This window comes from Littorina saxatilis, linkage group LG4, assembly GCF_037325665.1.
Source record: "Littorina saxatilis isolate snail1 linkage group LG4, US_GU_Lsax_2.0, whole genome shotgun sequence".
NCBI classification, from domain to species: domain Eukaryota; kingdom Metazoa; phylum Mollusca; class Gastropoda; order Littorinimorpha; family Littorinidae; genus Littorina; species Littorina saxatilis.
The window spans coordinates 12,289,638-12,308,546 of record NC_090248.1 but is presented as its reverse complement, the minus strand read 5'-3'; the positions used below and the strand labels follow the sequence as shown (position 1 = coordinate 12,308,546).

Below are 18,909 nucleotides of genomic sequence, written 5' to 3'. Positions count from 1 at the left end.
CCGAATTCGAACCTGGGACCTTTCGATCACAAGTCCAGTGCTCTACCAACTGAGCTACCGGGCCCGTGAAATTTTTTTCTCTTTCCTTAAATCATTTCGTACCTGACACCATTGTCAACGTGCTACTCATTCAGCAGCACACACACACACACACACACACACACACACACACACACACACACACACACACAACATCAGAAATACATTTTTAAAATCCACTCCGCACATGGTGTTGTTATTGTGTCCAAGTCAAGTGAACCGATGCTCTCATCACACGCAACAGTCTGGACAAATCTATGGAAGTCTACACTTTGAAAGAAAGGTATCTTGAAGATAAAGCTACCATTACGACAAAACTTGAGCAAAACAACTAACAAAGCATGGTACCACGATTCACTCCCTTACGGCAACTAAACGAACAACATTCGCACGATGAAAGCGTACCAATCAATAAGTTATTAACTTTTGTACACAAAATTCCGTAATTACAAATAAAAACAATGCTGTCTCCATGAACGCATCGGCAGGTAATTAAATGAGAGGAAAAACATGGGAAAAGTAATGCCCTGGATTACATCTTGACTACAAACAATTTTAAAAACAGAAACAAAAGTCTCTTTCTTATTCATGACACAGTGTTTTAAAGTGTAAAACGATGACTAAATTCGAAAGCAGACTGCATTTTGTTTGAGTTCCTGTTTCCAAAGCATACAATGACTCAAACGCATAAAGCATTCTGTTTTTTGTTTTAGTACACGTTTACTGTGCAACCGGATATCGAATAAAAATACCGAGACAAACACAAATCATTAACTTTCTCACAGTAAGCTTGTGTTTTCTTGTTCCCTTTCCAAATTCCAGCAAATCAAAACTAAAGCGTACTCAACAACACTCGGTTCGCTGAATGTATAACTATATATATAAAAAAAAAAGGTTAAAAAAAAAACTACCAAGTGCCCAGTGCAACACGAATTTACACCGGTCGCATGGCATGACACATCTCACCATTTATAATACCAATATATTCTAAACGCTAAAAACGCTAAAAACTCCAAACATAATCAAGATTATAATTAATCAGATAAAATGACAAGAGCTTAAATAAACACAATCGATCTGACATGTGTAGATACAACTATATACAAATGTGACTACAAATTCACGCCGTACTAACAAAAAAGTATTGTGTTAATTAATACAATAATTGCCGTTACATCTAGAACAACACTTGCTTAAAGTAACAGCAGACAATATCAAATGCTAATATAAACAAAGCTTACACAACCAAAAGGCAATAAAATATCACACTCTCAATACATGGCCGTTGACAATTATGATACTTTTCGTTGAAATACAAATGACGCAATGTACACAAATTAGCAGTTCCGTGCCTTTTTTTCTGTTAAGTGAATTGCTTAAAAAGCATACTATCACACGATTTGTGTGTACTTTTTTTCATGCAGATCATTGCATGAATACACGAACGTTAAATTGAATATTTCGCCCAGAATAACAAAACAAACCACTATCACCAATGCTCTCTCTCTCTCTCTCTCTCTCTCTCTCTCTCTCTCTCTCTCTCTCTCTCTCTCTCTCTCTCACACACACTCTCTCTCTCTCTCATACACACACACACACACACACACACACACACACACACACACACACACACACACACACACACCGGCACACACACACGCACGGTTATATAAAATACAAGGGTGCAAACGCGACAAGCAAGCACATCTCACAGTCTATGTTTTATAGTCTGAAGGACTAGATTCACAATGACAGATCTTGAAACTGAACCCATTGGCAATGCACTACACATTATCAGCCGTAGCAAACATAAACGAAAAATTCTTCGCTGCGTCAAATTTGTTGCTCATGATTTCGAACGACATGTCAGCAAAGCATTTGACAAGCTACACCAGATCAGCAACATTATAAACAATATAAATGATCAGCTGTGAGAGACATTTTGTTCCCACACACACACGCACACAATTTAAAAAAAGAAAGTTTCAATCTTAGGGAAGGCATCTCTAATTTTGGGAGGAGGGAGGGGGGGGGGGGGGCATTCGAGCAGTTTTATTCACTTTCGTTATGGTAAAACCTTGGTTCTAAATAAGCAAATGTATTAAGACAATATTTTGTATTAGAGGGCCAATCGTTTTGTCGGCATGCACCGTGATTTTTTTCTCTCCTTAAAGGCTGCCATATTCGTATTGTTTACATGTGCCAATAATGTTATAAAACTGTACCTAAGGGGATATAATAACGATTGGCTGTAGCTTTCGAACACAGAAAAAATTTATTTCAGTATTGCAAAGTGGTGTTCATAGTGTCGAATGTAAACAGAACAGTCTCAAACGCCATCTTTGGTTTACGTAACGTCACGAAGTGACGTCAACGGTCTAAACATAGCCCAAGTCCTGGAGAACTGTTGCTAAACAAGGCAATAAAGAATTAATCATTTCTCGTAATTGGTAAGGACTTCAAACCTAGAATTTTGCAGGAAGCTTAATTTATACATCCCCGCAACGATGGGAAAAGCCCTGGAAGTAATTAAACTAATTAAATAGGACAATGTCAGCCTTTAAACTTGAAACGAAAACGTTTTGCATTAAAAAAAAAAACCACCACAAAACAGCATTTGGCACACATACAATGCGGTACGGAGTTTACGGGACAACCTGGAAGTTTGAGAAAAATATACATGTGGGGGCAGAACAATAATCAGAGTAGTCTTGCCATATATCTGGACCAGCGCGAAGGACTGAACGAGAACATACACTTTGCGTTTTTATTGAGCGACAGTATCCATTTTCTGGTTTAACCGGGGGCGGGGATGTATGACTTGAGAATTGCCCTGACTGAGTTAAAGACTGCTTCAACTGTCATTGAACACCAGTTCTGTGAGGTTACTCTCATGGACTATATAAAAATCTTATCTTATCTTGATGATTGATCTTACTTTAGTTTTATCACTGACCTGCATTTAAAGCAATACATCAGATGCCCGCCTTACATTGTGTTGAGCAGTATATTTTCATCGCTACAGACACTCTTGTGAATTTCGCGCTGTTCCAAAAATGCCACCTCCTCCCTACAAATGCATGTTGTGGTTTTTCTGGTGTACGTCAGCGTCGGTGTAATAATCGTATAAACTAGAATACACTGTGTGCTAAAAAAATTAAACTGAGATCAAACAATTGTGGGCACGATTCTGCTACAGCTATCTTGTGTACATTCCTAATACATGTTTTCAATAATGCAAATACACGAAATCAAAATACACGTAATATCAGACTGTCTGGGACGTTGCAGTTATTTGGCCCCCGGAATGTGAAATAGACAAGAATCACACAAACCAAAAATGCTCATTAAAATCAAGTTTCTTCACAGGAACACAAATAAAGTTCGTTGAAGGAAAAACAACGAGACACACACACACACACACACACACACACACACACACACACACACACACACACACACACACACACACACACACACACACACACACACACAAACAGTAATGTTCTTCGTTTTCGGGTGGTGTCTTTGAAGCGTGTGTTCCAAAACTGTGTATGTCGATGTCTGCCACTGAGTGTGAGATTATTTTTTTCAGCTGACTACTACAAAAGTGCTTTCACACACACGCACACACACACACGCACACGCCCATACACACCAATTCACATTTGCCCTGCGAGATTTTGAGCCACTTCCAATACTGATAAAAAAAAAACATAAACAGGAACAAAAAAAAAGAAAAATGGACACACAAAAAATACAGTAGTAATCGAAGACACACATTTCGAAATGTCAAAGCAGCAAAATGTCAGTCAGAAAGTTCGCTGGAAGAGGGGAATTGCTGTATGGTGCAAGCCTGCGCACAACAGCTATGACGTAGGCGAACGCTGACTGCATGAGGAATGCACGTGCAGATCGTCGTTGTGGTAAGTAAAAAAAAAAAAAAAAACCCCAACCCAACACTTGTTGTTCCTCAGTCTGCAGAAAAGCGGATACTTTCTGCGTGGAGGGGAGAGGGAGGGTAGTTTTGGGACTGAGGGCGACCTCGCTTTGTTTTACTGATAGCGTCTGTGAGTTCGTTTGTACTCTAAACCAGACCTTTCAGTGTTATTCTCTAACGCCTACTCTTCACAAGAAAATAATACTTTGAAATGTCAGTGACAAGTTTGCACATGTATGTGAAAACCTTTTTTTCTTCGACTGGTTTTTTTTTCACACTTAAAAGTTCTATCGACCTTAAGTTAAAAACAACTCCCAGGAGGGGAAGCAACAACGGAGGAACCAAGAGCTTGTTTTGTGTGACATTTCGTCCTCTTCTTCCACACGATAAGGCCTAAAAAAAAAATAGGTGTGGTTACGGTAACCCGACCTACCCTATTTTTAGGGGCCGATCCTATAACTTTTTATTACATTTGTCAACAAAAAAACAAAAAAACAAAAAACCGAGTGCAAAAAACGCAATGAAAGCGAAAGCGCCCGTGTCGCACACTTATTTCCCTGTCAGGTAGGTTTAATTTGTACACATTAGAAAAAAAAGTTAAAAAAAAGAAAAGTGATTGCCTACCTACCTACCCTATTTTTTTTGGCTATGTTACCGTAACCACACCTATTTTTTTTTTGGCCTAACCTGCAATTCACTTATTCAGTGTAGACACGATGAAGAATTGTTGATCGTAACTCACGCATCGTTGATTGTCTTATCTAATCTGTGTAGTCTCCGTCCAGCCCAGAGACCCAGTCAATGTATCGCTGTGCCATTGCATGCGGACTAGAAGTTGAGGAGAGAGTTTTGTCAAGTCAGGTCGACTAGCCACACAACTAACGGTTTAAATGAAAAGTGAATGAGCATGTCCAATACTAAGACGTTCAGTCTGCATTGCTTTGACCAGATTATAACTCTGGTCAGTATGAAACATCCAGCGCTTCAAAATAAAATTGATCACAGACGAAGACAGGAGAGTCCAAAGCGCTATACATCAAGTGCTTTCTCCGGCCCCCTCACTCTACCACTCTAGAAGGACTAAACACAAAGTCGAAGCAATACTTTCAGACACCAAAGGCTTCCGCGCTCAGATCTCTTGCTGAACAAAGCAAACAAGACGACCTCGGTCACTCCAGTCTCTTGAGAACGGCAGCCTGTCAAGACTTAGCGAAACCTCCCCTCCTTTGCTGCTGTCTGTCCTTTCTTCCTTGCCGAGTCCTGGAGCTATTGGCTCGTATTTGTGTTGTATTGGCCTCGCTCTAAGAGTTCCCGCCTCCGGGTTTCGTCTGGACTCTTGGTGTCAGTGTTTAGATTGCGCGCTGCCATCAAGGTGTGTCTGGCCCCGGACAGGAGGATGCTTTTTCCCCAAGTTCTGTTGTTCGAACAGAACTGAAGGGTCTTCGTGAATGTGAGAGGAACTGAAGATGCTTTTCTGTCTGTCTGCCTGGTTGGTATCCACAATTACTCCATGTCTGATGAAAGTCTCCACGATGGGATCGGAGGCCTCGTTCAAGATCAAACAGTGGTGTCTGAAATCGTAGTACTGCCGTCATTTCCGGATCTATTTCTTACTCTTGAGCTGTAACATAACCCAATGTTTTCCAGCATTTCCTGTTCGTTAGTTTCCTACGCAGAAGACCTCGGCATTTGTTCGCAGTAAGATAGGCCCTGAGGACATGAACATGAGGAGGCCCTATACTCGGTCTTCCTGAGGTCATTATTTATTCGCCATCCCCGGTAATACCACTCCTTATGAGCGACATGTAGTGTTTCAAGTACTAGAATAGTTCAGCCCCAACGTCTACATGTCTCAGTTCCCCGCGCTCCTACAGTCTAGGCCACCTGTAGATCAGTCTTGCTTTAATGTTTTCCTTCCCGCCATCGTTAAACGGCAGAAGGCATACAGCGACACTGACATCAACAGAAAGCAGCTTTGGTGTGAGACTTGTTTTTCTTGCTTAATCCTCTATGAGGCTTGAAGAGTTACATCCTGGATTTTATTTTCCACAGTTTTATTTCTCACTTCCTCTGGTCCTGGTCTTCGGGTCCATAAAGTCAGCAGCGTGAACTTCCCCTGAACCCGTCTTTAAATTGTGAAGTACGCCATTAACTTTTGCCACAATCCATTCGTTCTAAGGGTCTTCTCTGAAAAGGCAGTGGTCCCTTACCGCCTTCGCAGATCAATGCAGATTAGGAAGAAAGAAGGTTCAAAGGTTTTGTTTCTGTTTGATTCTGTCACATCCCAGTCCGGAGCAGAAAAAAGCAATTGCATCTTCCCTGTCCACGGCAAACCTTAAAACACATATAATTATGTCCCCAGATCGTCAAGCAAATATCCATCCGTCACTATCAGTAGACACCACTTTTCACCTCGCCCTCTGTCAAAAAGTCTACACAGAAGACGTAAAGAGCAGCATGTCCGTTGCATTCGGCTGCAAAACTACCCCTCCCCCCTTCTTCCATCTTCCTCACGAACACACAGCATTCCCTTTGGTCCATGTATGCGCGCACATCCTGGGACCTCTTCCTCACGAACACACAGAATTCCCTCTGGTCCATCCATATAAGCGCGCACATCCTAGGACCCCTCCCTCTCCCTCAAAGACTATCAATCCATCCATGTATGTGTCAGCAGACATAATTCTTTATATCTGTCCTCAATTGGAAAGTCTACACATGCTGTTTCACTGCTGAACTTCCCCGGAGGAACGCACAGCATTCCATCTGGTCCATGTTTACGCGCACGTCCAGGAACCTCTTCCTCACGAACACACAGCATTCCCTCTAGTCCACGTATGCGCGTACACCCTGGGCCGCTTTCATCTATCCATCAATCCATCCATGGAGGCATCATCAGACGCCGCTCTTCAGCCCGCCGTCATCCCGAAGGTCGGCGCAGCAGAGGAGAGGAGGGGGAGGCTGGCGTCAGATCTGAGCGGAGGCCGTGCTGAAGTTGAGTTTCCGCGACGAGGACTTGCGCCTGAGGCAGAGGATGAGGCAGAAGATGAGGGCGACGACCACGGGGATGGACACCACCAGGGCCCCGCCCAGCTGAAAGGCCAGCAGGTGCTTGCGGTTGCCGTGGATGATCAGGAAGGCTCCTGTTGTGGACAGAGAAATGGGAGAAAAGTTAGACAGAGTGACTGTCAGCTAAAGTATAGATAGCCATCATAGGAATGGTTATGACAGTTGCTTTCCACTAAATATGGTTGACCTCGAGGTTGCCGTGGATGATCAGGAAGGCTCCTGTTGTGGTCAGAGAAATGAGAGAAAAGTTACAACAATCTCAGAGATTCAGGTCTCAGAAAAAAGGGAGTCCAAACATGGAGGTAAATTTACATGGATGTGAACAGAAACTCTGCAACAGGAAGGTCTTCAAGAGGGTGGGGTGGGAGGGGGGGGAGTCTTCCATTGGGGAGTCTTAAAAGGGGGGTTCTGCTGTACCGAGAAACTGTCAGCGAAAGTAGATAATAAAGTAATGGTTGTAACACTGACAGTCTGTATCCGCTAAACATAGTTGTGCTCGCAGTTGCCGTGGCCGATGATCAGGAAGGCTTCTGTGTGGAACATAGGCATGAAAGACAATTTATACCGAGTGACTGTCAGTTAAAGAATCGATAGCAATCATAGGAATGGTTATCACAGTAACATTCCACTAGGTATGGGATGATATTATGGTTGTCCTCAAGGTTTCCGTGGATGTTCAGGAAAGCTCCTACAGAAAACAAAGAGAAGTTGGAAAATAAGTAAATGCGAGTTTAGTGGTAAAAGCGAGTAGGCTACATGCCAGTTCTAAGTGTCTGTTAATGCTCCGAGCTACAGTTGGTGGTAAGGAGGGGGTTGTAGAGGAAGAGGGGGGGGGGAGGGGGGGGGGGCTTGTATGCAATGTCACATAGAAAATGGGTCCAAGAAAGGCAAATGTGTGTAAGAGTTATAAACCCATCCATACACAAATCTCTCCCCGATCCCCCCCCCCTTCTCTCTCTCTCTCTCTCTCTCTCTCTCTCTCTCTCTCTCTCTCGCTCTCTCTCTTTCTCTCTCTCTTTCTCTCTCGCTCTCTCTCTCTCTCTATCTCTCTCTCTCTCTATCTCTCTCGCTCGTTCTCTCTCTCTCTCTCTCTCTCTCTCTCTCTCTCTCTCTCTCTCTCTCTCTCTCTCTCTCTCTCTCTCTCTCTCTCTCTCTCTCTCTCTCTCTCTCTCTAAGTGTTTGGTCTGCATAACCATCGTTTTAGTTCATCTATGTTAGTTACATTAGTTATTTGTTAATACTTTCAAACATTTGTTTCTCTATTTTGGTCGAGGGTTCGATGAAAAAAAGGTATGAGAATGCGTATTTTATTACCCTCGGAAAACAGAGATGTATCACTTATTATCATTATGATTTCTCTCTCTCTCTCTCTCTCTCTCTCTCTCTCTCTCTCTCTCTCTCTCTCTTCTCTCTCTCTCTCTCTCTCTCTCTCTCTCTCTCTCTCTCTCTCGCTCTCTCTCTCTCTCTATATATATATATATATATATATACACAACAGGAAAGTGACTTCTCAGCAATGTATTTAGGCACGAAGGAATACATTTTTAACCGCTGCAATAACAATCCGGGTGCTTTAGCTAAGTACGTTCCTCCTTCATTTCAATCTAGCATCGTGTCACGCGATATTCTCATTTGCAATGCTAATCTCCTTCGCTTCCTCTGTTTCGCCAAAACACTTTCCCCAAAAATAATCTTGCTTTCCACAACAGCAATTTAAAGTAAATGGACTCTAGGAGGGGGGTTCAGCAGACAATCAACTGGAACATTCCTCGGGGGAAAATGCCCCCCCCCCCCCCCCCCCCTTACGCTCTCCCACTCTCCCCTCAAGCCATGCTCTTTTTGCACCCTTCGCTTCCTTGTTCCTTGGTGTCACGCGATAGTTTGCCTCACTTTTTTTTTATAAATATTATTTCTTTTCCACTTTTCTTTCTACTCTTTTTCCCTTATTTTCTTTCCAGCCGCGTGTTTTCGCGAAAGAGCTGACAAGAATTGTTCTCACAAAAAAAGGAGTCTGGGAGAATGGTGCTTTTCATCACACTTTTCTTCATATTCTGCTTCTGTCCAGTGTCTCATCAGAATTTCTTCAGCTGTCGTTTTTTACTCCCCGTTCTACCTATTCCCGAACCTTTTCTCTCTCGTTTCACCAATGGCTATGTGTTTAACTTGCTCAATTCCTCCACATTCCTTGCTCTCTCTCTCTCTCTCTCTCTCTCTCTCTCTCTCTCTCTCTCTCTCTCTCTCACTCTCACTCTCACTCTCTCTCGCTCTCTCTCTCTCTCTCTCTCTCTCTCTCTCTCTCTCTCTCTCTCTCCCCCTTGATTTGATTTGATTTTATCTCTCTCTCTCTGTTCGTCACACACACACACACACACACACACACACACACACACACACACACACACACACATACACGCACGCACGCACGCACGTACACACATACACGCACGCACGCACATATAGTCTTGAGTCGAGCGTTTGAAAATGCCTGAGCCTGAAGGCGGGTGTAACTTACACCTCTTGGTATCAGTCTGCCTTAGAGATAAGGACGAGAGTTGGCCAGATGGCTAGAATAGCGCGCTGCATTTTCCTGCGTAGAACGAAGGCGCGTCTGCCGGGACCGGTGCCTGAGCTAAACACTGGCGGGCACTGCTCACAGCCCGGCTCACGGTACTGTAAACATTCCCCGTTCCTTCACCTCTCTCGCCACCATCCGCCCTACCCTTGGTCTCATGCCTGCATACACACACACACACACACGCACACGCACGCATACACACACGCACGCACAAACAAGCAAGCATACACGCAGCTTCTTTCATTTTTCATGTCTCCTGATCGTGTCCCACAATATCTGGGCTGGCCCAGCAAATAAATCCAATTCAAAACGCTGTATCCCTTGGCCATCCCCTACAGGTCCTACCCTAAAACACATCACCTGTTCCACCCAAAACCCCAACACACACGCACACAGGAAAAAGTCTGTACAACAAACGAGCACAAACAACACTGAGGGCCCCAAAGGGGGGGGGGGGGGGTATCATCACGATCACGGGAAGGGAAATTTTAGCTTTCACGATCACAGTTACCTTGATTTTTGTTTTCACGATCACAAACACCTTGACGAATAGAGGATCATAGAGTGATACAGCTGTGAAAAATGTACGTTGAAAATAACATGCTTTGCAATAATGCCCATCACGATCACGAAAACAAATGACGATCACGATCACGAGACTTGATTTTTTTTGTCATCACGGATCACGGGCAAAGTCCCATCACGATCACAGAAATGGAAATTTCGGCAATCACGGTCACAGAAAGGTCAAAAAACGCCAATCACGATCACGATTTTAAACCCTTTGGGGCCCTCAACACACTCTTTACGGGAATGCTGATAGCTAATGGAGCTCAGAATCCACTTTCCAGATTAGACCAAATTTAAAATAAGAACACTGGGGTCGCGCTTTTAGAAAATATACCATGAAAAATGATATTTCACATTTGCAGAAAGTTACACAACTTTTTATCAGACACTTGTCTCGCTGATGTAACGAGATGGTAGAAGCATTCCGCATCAAATACGTTCCTTGAAGCCTCTTTTGACATGTATTCATGTTGCTTACAGGCACGGTCCGTCCTGTGTAAACACAATGACTCATCATTTTCAGACCTGGCCAGGCTTTACACGGGATAACATTTATTTATTTATTTATTTATATGGGAGATTTATATAGCGCTTGACATTTTCTAAGCGCTTTACATATTAATTTCTGCCGTGTGAGATGGAATTTTTTACACAATATATCACGCATTCACATCGGCCAGTAAATCTCAAGCCATTACGGCGAACATTCACTTTTCACGGCCTGTTATTCCAAGTCACACGGGTATTTGGTGGACATTTTTTATCTATGCCTATACATTTTTGCCAGGAAAGACCCTTTTGTCAATCGTGGGATCTGTAACGTGCACACCCCATCTTCTTTTCACTTCGACACATACAAAACAGCAACAGCCTGGGTGCTCTCTGTTGAGCGTGGCAATTGTTTGATGAGTTATCATGTAACGGACACAAGCGGCTTGAAAATGACCAAACTTAATTCATTAAAAAAAAAAACCACACACTCTTACTCTGCACATGAAGCAATCAGGATGTTGATTTTTGGCTCACGTAAGTGTAGCCTATGCGATGATAAACTTTGTCTGTCTGTGCGTGCGTGCGTGTGTGTGTGATAGAAACTTTAACATTTCCGAGTCTATGGATAAAGCTCGCATAAGAAGATTACGTCTCGGTCAAAAGTGTTTGAGGTGTGTGATAGAAACTATTTGAAGACGTCACATTATGACGTAAGAGGGTTAGACGTCACGCAAAGGAATTACTGAAAGTCTCGGTCATTGTTATTGTGAGCGGGCCGAGACTAATTGGCAGATCCAGGGTCTCGCTTTCTTGCACAGTTTCACCTATGCTTACTGTGTGTGTGTGTGTGTGTGAGTGTGTGTGTGTGTGTGTGTATGTATGTGTGACGGAGTGATTGAGTTTGTGTTACTGTTTGTCGATTTCTTACGTGACTCCTTGATGGCTTCGCCTCTTGTTGGTATGTGTCTAATTGAAGGGATGATCTCATCCTATGCAAAAGCAGATAGGAGATGGTTAGCGGAACTGTTTTTCGAGAGAAGGGATAGGGCCTATGCCTGTAAAGACTGGGTCAGGTCTCTGCGGAACAGACTAATACTGGATGCCCTCTAAGTGAACCAGACCAGTTACAGTAGTACTCTGCGAAGAAAACAGTGTCAAAGACTACAACCTTTGTTCAATTTGTCTCTGAAGATTTGCCTGTATCGATTTTTTCACACGAACATCTTTTATCTTGAATACTTTTTCTGCTTTTATCGTATAAAACGCGTTTTCAAGTGCGAAGAGGTTGACCTTTCATCAGAAACTGTCTCGTCTCACGCGCTTGATACTCTACTTGATATTTTTAAGTGAGATTAAAAAAAAAGTTGTTGACCTTTGCAAACTTATATAAAGCTCGTAGGTGCTGCATCTCAAATTTCGTTTTAACACGCAATGTCTGTGGCCAGCACTAAATTGCACGTTAATCTTTTCACGGAAGTGATTATAAATTGTATGCAAAAAAATGCCGTTCTTTTTTCTTTACTTGTAAACAATTACATCCATCCCCATAGACCCGCCAATGCTTTCTAATATAAGAATGTAAGAGCATATATATCCTTTCCCTTATATATATATATGTTTACCCAAATTCTAATGCAGAGATGCTTTCTAAGCAGAACCGAAACTTGTGAGCAGCCAAGCTTCTGCATTGTTGGTATGTGTCCTAGCAGAATGATGATCTTAACCCATGTAACAGCCAGGGCAGTGTGGCGCGTGGCATGCTCTTTAGTGCGTAAGGGATTTATCTTAAAGCCATATGTACTCGATGACTATACACGCTAATTGCTTTACCAACAGCTGGAGACAGACTAAATTAAGTTCCCTGCAAAATATTGTGGTCTAGGACCCCTTAAATGTTGAGATATTTGAATTTTCATTTTGATCTGGATCGTCCTATTTATAGATTTGGCAACACATGTAACGTTGATGCAAGGGAGAGAACACCGCGGCTTTGTTGACATCCTCACTTTTTCAGAGGCTAGAACAAGCTGTAATGCATGTATTATGGTCCGCGCATGGTGACGTATCGTCATTATATGGTCTTATGGTGCGTTTGACATCGATTGTGGGCAAACTACACTTTGTAAACACGGGAGCGCGTACATATGCCTCTAAACTCTAAATTTTGGATTTCATACATCGGAACAGGAGACATGAGACATTATTTTTCAGGCGCTCTAAATCCCCACTAAAAAAATAAAAAAAATACCGGCTTACATAACATAAAACGTCACGCGCGAATAAATTCGCGTTGGAGAAGAGTCTACATTGAAACAGGCTAAACAAAAAACAAGTCGCGTAAGGCGAAAATACAACATTTAGTCAAGCTCAGTCGAACTCAAACAATGAAACTGAACGCATTGCATTTTTCCCGCAAGACCGTACACTCGTAGCATCGTCTGTCCACCGCTCGTGGCAAAGGCAGTGAAATTAACAATCCAGAAAAGCGGGGTAGCGGTTGCGCTGAGGAGGTTAGCACGCTTTTCTATATCTCTATTCTTTTTAACTCTCTGAGTCTGAACGTGTTTTTAATCCAAACATATCATATTTATATGTTTTTTGGAATCAAAAACGGACAAGGAATAAGACGAAATTGTTTTTAAATCGATTTCGGAAATTTAATTTTAATCATAATGTTTATATTTTTAATTTTCAGGTTGTTTTTAATCCGAATATAACATATTTATATGTTTTTGGAATCAGAAAATGATGAAGAATACGATAAATGTAATTTTGGATCGTTTTATAAAACAATAATTTTAATTACAATTTTCAGATTTGTAATGACCAAAGTCATTAATTAATTGTTAAGCCTTCAAGCTGAAATGCAATACCAAAGTCCGGCCTTTGTCGAAGATTGCTTGGCCAAAATTTCAATCAATTTGATTGAAAAATGAGGGTGTGACAGTGCCGCCTCAACTTTTACAAAATGCCGGATATGACGTCATCAAAGACATTTATCGAAAACATGAAAATAACGTCTGGGGATATCATACCCAGGAACTCTCATGAAAAATTTCAGAAAGATCGGTCCAGTAGTTTACTCTGAATCGCTCTACACACACATACACACACACATACACCACGACCCTCGTCTCGATTCCCCCTCTATGTTGAAACATTTAGTGAAAACTTGACTAAATGTAAAAAGAACCCACCTGCCGGCAAGGAGACGAAGATGACGAAGAGGAAGAGGGCAACGACAGTGACGACGAAGCATTTCTTGCCACAGCACGACTCCTCTGTAACACACAAAATGACACAACCTGGGTTAGTTTCACACTCAAGATAATATCAGAATGAACTTATCCCTTACCAACAATTGGCTGATTGTACAAGTAGTCTCTAAGATGCTGTTACGCAAATGCAACAGAATTCAACATAACACAACATACCACAAGACGACACATAATTTACACAAAACACAACTCTACACATACAACACCACGCAATTCAAACACAACACGACAAGACACAATTTAACACAACACAGCACAGCACCAAGCAAGTACAGAATATATTATTGGTTTAAGCGTGTTTTATTCAATTTCTTATACACACGTTTCAAACAATAACAACATTAAGAACGTTAACAAGCAGATTGCTTATGGACACGTTCTTGAAATGATAATCAATACACATTCCGATAGCAAAACATGGCGAACAAGTGATAGCTTCAACACTTATCTTGATAATCTTTCATTATATTTTATACAAATGAGATGAAGAGAGAGACATAGAGAGAGAGAGGGAGAGAGAGAGAATGTCTGGCTTTCAATTGCATTCACTATTATCAATATTATTCACATGGATAAAATGATTGATCGATGAATAACACTGACGAATGGATTATGAAAAGACGATCCGCAGGACGGACGGACGGACGGACGGACGGACGGACATACGGATTGATGTATTGATGGATGGATGGATAGATGGATGGATAAAAATATATAACAGACAGACGGACTGACAATGGTTGAATGTAGCGATGTACTGAAAGATTACGTGACGCATGCAGGGCAATAAGAGGTCAGGCAATACAGAGGATACTTGGAATTTATCGTTCAAGGCATCAAGACTCATTTGAAGACATTATAAAACATTTCATCTTCGAAGATACTGTGAGATGATTTCATCGTTGAAGCCGCTATGGAGTGATTTAATCTTTCAAGACATTATGAAGCATTTCACGGAAATGCTCGACTCACTGCACGAAACTGATAGATAAGGCGAGGAATACGCAAAATATGCTTTCGTGCTTGATCTAATTTCAAAAGAACCCACTGACCCCCCCCCCCCCCCCCACCTTCCTCCATTCTTCCCAACTCGGTTTTTCCAGTCTTCCTGCTTTCTCGATCTTCACCAACTCTTTTGCACTCACGGCTACGAAGGTCACCCGCTGCGCACGTACGCACACACGCACGAACGAACGGAAGCACGCATGCACACTTTCACACACACACACACACACACACACACACAATCCCCCTCCCTCTCCCCCTCTCTCTCTCTCTCTCTCTCTGCCTCTCTTCCCCCTAACCTTTTTATCAATTCCTCCAGCCCCCCTACTCTTTGCCGAACGAACACACACACACACACACACACACACACACACACACACTCCCCGACCTCTCTCTCTCTCTCTCTCTCTCTCTCGTGTGCACACCAACTTTTCTATCAATTCCACGTGCCCTACTCTTCGTCGACCTTTCTGCACCCCACACTCTCACCCCCACAACAATATTTTGGCACGTTACCCGAAGATTGTAGAGCGAACGTAAGCATTTAGCACTTGCCGACCTCCACCTGTGCCACCTGTATCGCCAGATCGTCAAGCTACAGATATAATTAGCTATCGACTTCTCCCCCCACTACCATCATCCTTATCCCCTCCCCCATCCAACACCCCCCCCCCCCTCCCCCGCGAACCAGCCAGCCTAGCTTAGACTGACCCTCTCCCCAAAGACCTTACCTTCCGATTATTCTGTCTCTCCTTCTGACTGTCCTTTTCTCTGTTTGTTTGTCTGTCTGTCTGCCTGTCTGAGTGTACGCCTGCATGTCTGTATGTCTTTCTGTCTGTCTTGTTGTCTGTATGCGAGTCTAAAATTCCACCAGGTCAGTTCCTTCAGACTGCCGATCTCGATCTCTGTGTGGCGTTGTTTCGTTTAAATGTTTGTTGGTCAAAGGATGAATATGTTTTGTCTTCGGAAAAGGGTCATTTCTAATCGATGTACGTGTCTGCCCAACTGACCGTTCATTCAAATCTCTGCATAGCTGCATGCAGGAACGGTCGTACGCAGAGTTTCAAGAATTCAACAAGCACCCCACCCCTATACTCCTTCCATGATATATTGGCACACGCGCAACTATGCAGAACATCGTTTCCGCAGATCTGTCAAATCTTTCCAACGCTTCCGAAATTCTTCTCAAAGTTATTTATCCGTGCAAATTTCTCCGCTTTTTATTTGTTTTATTATGTTTGTATGCATCGCTACATCAATCTAGAATTTTCAGACAACCTGTTCATCATGTCAAACGATCAGCCGCGCAAAAGTGATGTCGATGCAATCTTTCTTCCATACATCAGCGCATCAGTCGCCGAGGCGGACACACTAGATGTCTGCAGGCCTTTCGCTGCCAAGTGCTCCGTCTCTCGGAATAAGCCATCCTCGTCATCTATCGTTTACTTTCGATATTGTACTGTGGAACCCCCCTTTAAAGACCTCCGAAAGTCTGGAAAAATTAGGCGTTAAAAGTAAATGAGTCTTAAAATAGAGTAAATTTGCAAAGGCTGTAAAAGAAAGTCTGAAAAAGCACAGTCTTAAAAAAGGGGAAGGAGGGGGGGGGTGAATTGCAATGCTCATGGTTCTTTTCCATGCATCCCCAATGATTCCCCCGCCACATCCCTCCCCCTCCTCCTCCTCCCCCCTCCCGCACACCCCCCCCCAACACCCCACCCCTCTCCCCATAGCCTGTAATCGCCTGTCGGTGTCAATCAACTAAACGACATCAATTCAAGCAGCTTGGGGGGATTTGGGGAGGAAGCGGTCCGTGTACCCCCGATGGCACCTCATTTTGTATTGATTGCGTCTGCCTCATTTAACGGGTAGAACTCTATGCCTGCAACACCGGGTGTTTGAGCTCCGTGTCCCCTCTCGCTGAATCTCCCTGTAACCCCTTCTTTTATCTGTGCTCTGTTACTAGCTTCTCTAACTTGCATCAACGTATACGCATTAAACACGCCAAAGTGGTTCTGAAACCAATTTTCTGCCCTCCCCACCCTTCTGTCAGCCCCTTTATATCTAACCCAGCGATTACATGTCCCGTGTTCCGGAAACCCACTTTCCTTGGAAACGTGACAGGGACCGACCCCTACAATTATCCCTCCCTCCCTCCTGTCAGTTTTTTTTTCTTTTTCTTTTTGCACCAACCAAACCTCAAAGAAAGACCTCGCACTTTTTCTTTCAACGCTGTAATACTTCTTCCATCCCCCCCTTTCTCTCTCTCCGCTCCACCTACCGCTCTTCTCTCTCTTCTTCCCAATCACCCCATACAACACCCACCCCCAAAATCAAAAATTGTCTCGAATCCCACAACCTCCCTCTCAAGCGCACACAACTGTTCTTTCCGCCGCGTCCATATTCCCCTAACCCACTTTAGCACGACCGAAAACTCAAAGAAACTCACCCCCCCCCCCCCCCCCCGACCCCCCTTGCAGCCTCAATTTTCTGTCTTTTCCTGCTGATATTCTGAAGTGCTAGCTCGGCAACTTTTCAATTCTCTTTATTTTCTCTGTTTTGTTCCTTTCATTTTTTTCTATCAATTGGTTTGGGGTTTTCTCTCCTTTATTTGTGGGGAGGGAAGGAGGAGGGGGGGGAGGGGAGGGGGGAGGGGAGGGGGAGGGTAAGGGAGTTTGTCGATTTACCAAGTATTCATTGCCGCTCGCTTTCCAACATATTTCTTTTCTTTCTGTTTTGCTCTTTTTGGGCGCTTGTCGAAGTTGTCAGATTCCGAGTTGAGGCAATCGTTGCTTGTGAGGAAATGCCGGGAAGTAACACGATCAATATGCTGTGTCAAGTTGCATCACAGGTCTCAAAACTCGCAAGTGAGACTATATGATTAGGTGCTTTTTTCTCCTCTTCCATTTCCCCCCTTAACTCGTTCTGTTTTCTTCTTGCTATTATTTTTCAAGATTTGTTTTCTTTTTTTCCTGTCTTTTTTTTTCAATCATTTTGATTTTTTTTTCTCGTCCTTTGTGTTAAAACTGACTTTCCTCTTCCTCGTCATTTTTTAATTTGTTTTATGTCGTATTGATCCTTTTCATAAACTCCTCTTTGTAAAGCGCCTTCCGGCTTCAATCATATATCGTTCGTGTCGGGTGCATAAGATGCGAATTTTCACTTTCGTTTTTACGCCTTTTTTTTCTAAAGTCTGTTGAGTTCGATTCCATCAAAATAATGACAGCTGTCGTTATAAAAAAAAAAAAGGGGGAAAAAAAGGGCTACAGAATGTCGCCATTAGGTAGGGCTTGTTTGCACGTGATAATGATACACTGTCAGAAAATGGACACATTTCAAGCATTTGATTTCTGAGTTGGAAGTAATCTGTGACGCACAAGCTGATCATTAATGTCTAACTGGCGGAAACATCAAAAAGAACGCGAACAACAACATTAGAGGTTATTTCTAAGCGTGTTGATTTCCTGTAACCATTTTTTTTCCCTGTCGAGATAGAACATAACAAATCTAATCCCCAAAGGGAAAAAGTTTAACGTATGTCAAATATTCACGTCAACAAGACGGCATGTTGAAAGACAAAGCTGTGCGGCCCTGACACAACAAACGTCCTTCGGTACAATTAACTATACAGCGATTGCGTAGTACTTCATGCATTCAACTGCACACATACGCGAACATCTCTCTCTCTCTCTCTCTCTCTCTCTCTCTCTCTCCTCTCTTCTCTCTCTCTCTCTCTCTCTCTCTCTCTCTCTCTCTCTCTCTCTCTCTCTCTCTCTCGACAAAAAGGATGTTGCCACGCTTTGGCAAGCCATAAATGAAGTGTTAGGTAAATCCCAAAGAAGAAATAGCAGATTAAATAGCGCCATTTCTCCTGACCAATTCAATGAGCACTTTCTGTCTTTGGCTGATCGATTGAAACAATCTAAAAATGTAAATGAAGGAGT

At 42.9% G+C, this 18,909-nt stretch overlaps 1 protein-coding gene across 1 annotated transcript in view; it reads right to left on the bottom strand.

Moving 5' to 3' along the window:
• Positions 1–205: 205 nt before the first annotated feature.
• Positions 206–18,909, bottom strand: part of LOC138963968 (uncharacterized) — a 104,917-nt gene continuing 86,213 nt past the window's right edge. Inside the window, exons 2-3 of the mRNA XM_070335829.1 lie at positions 13,883–13,966; positions 206–7,122 (exon numbers count right to left, since the gene is read on the bottom strand). Coding sequence (XP_070191930.1) covers positions 6,947–7,122; positions 13,883–13,966 — 260 coding nt within the window. The 3' untranslated portion in view covers positions 206–6,946. The remainder of the gene's footprint in view (positions 7,123–13,882; positions 13,967–18,909) is intronic.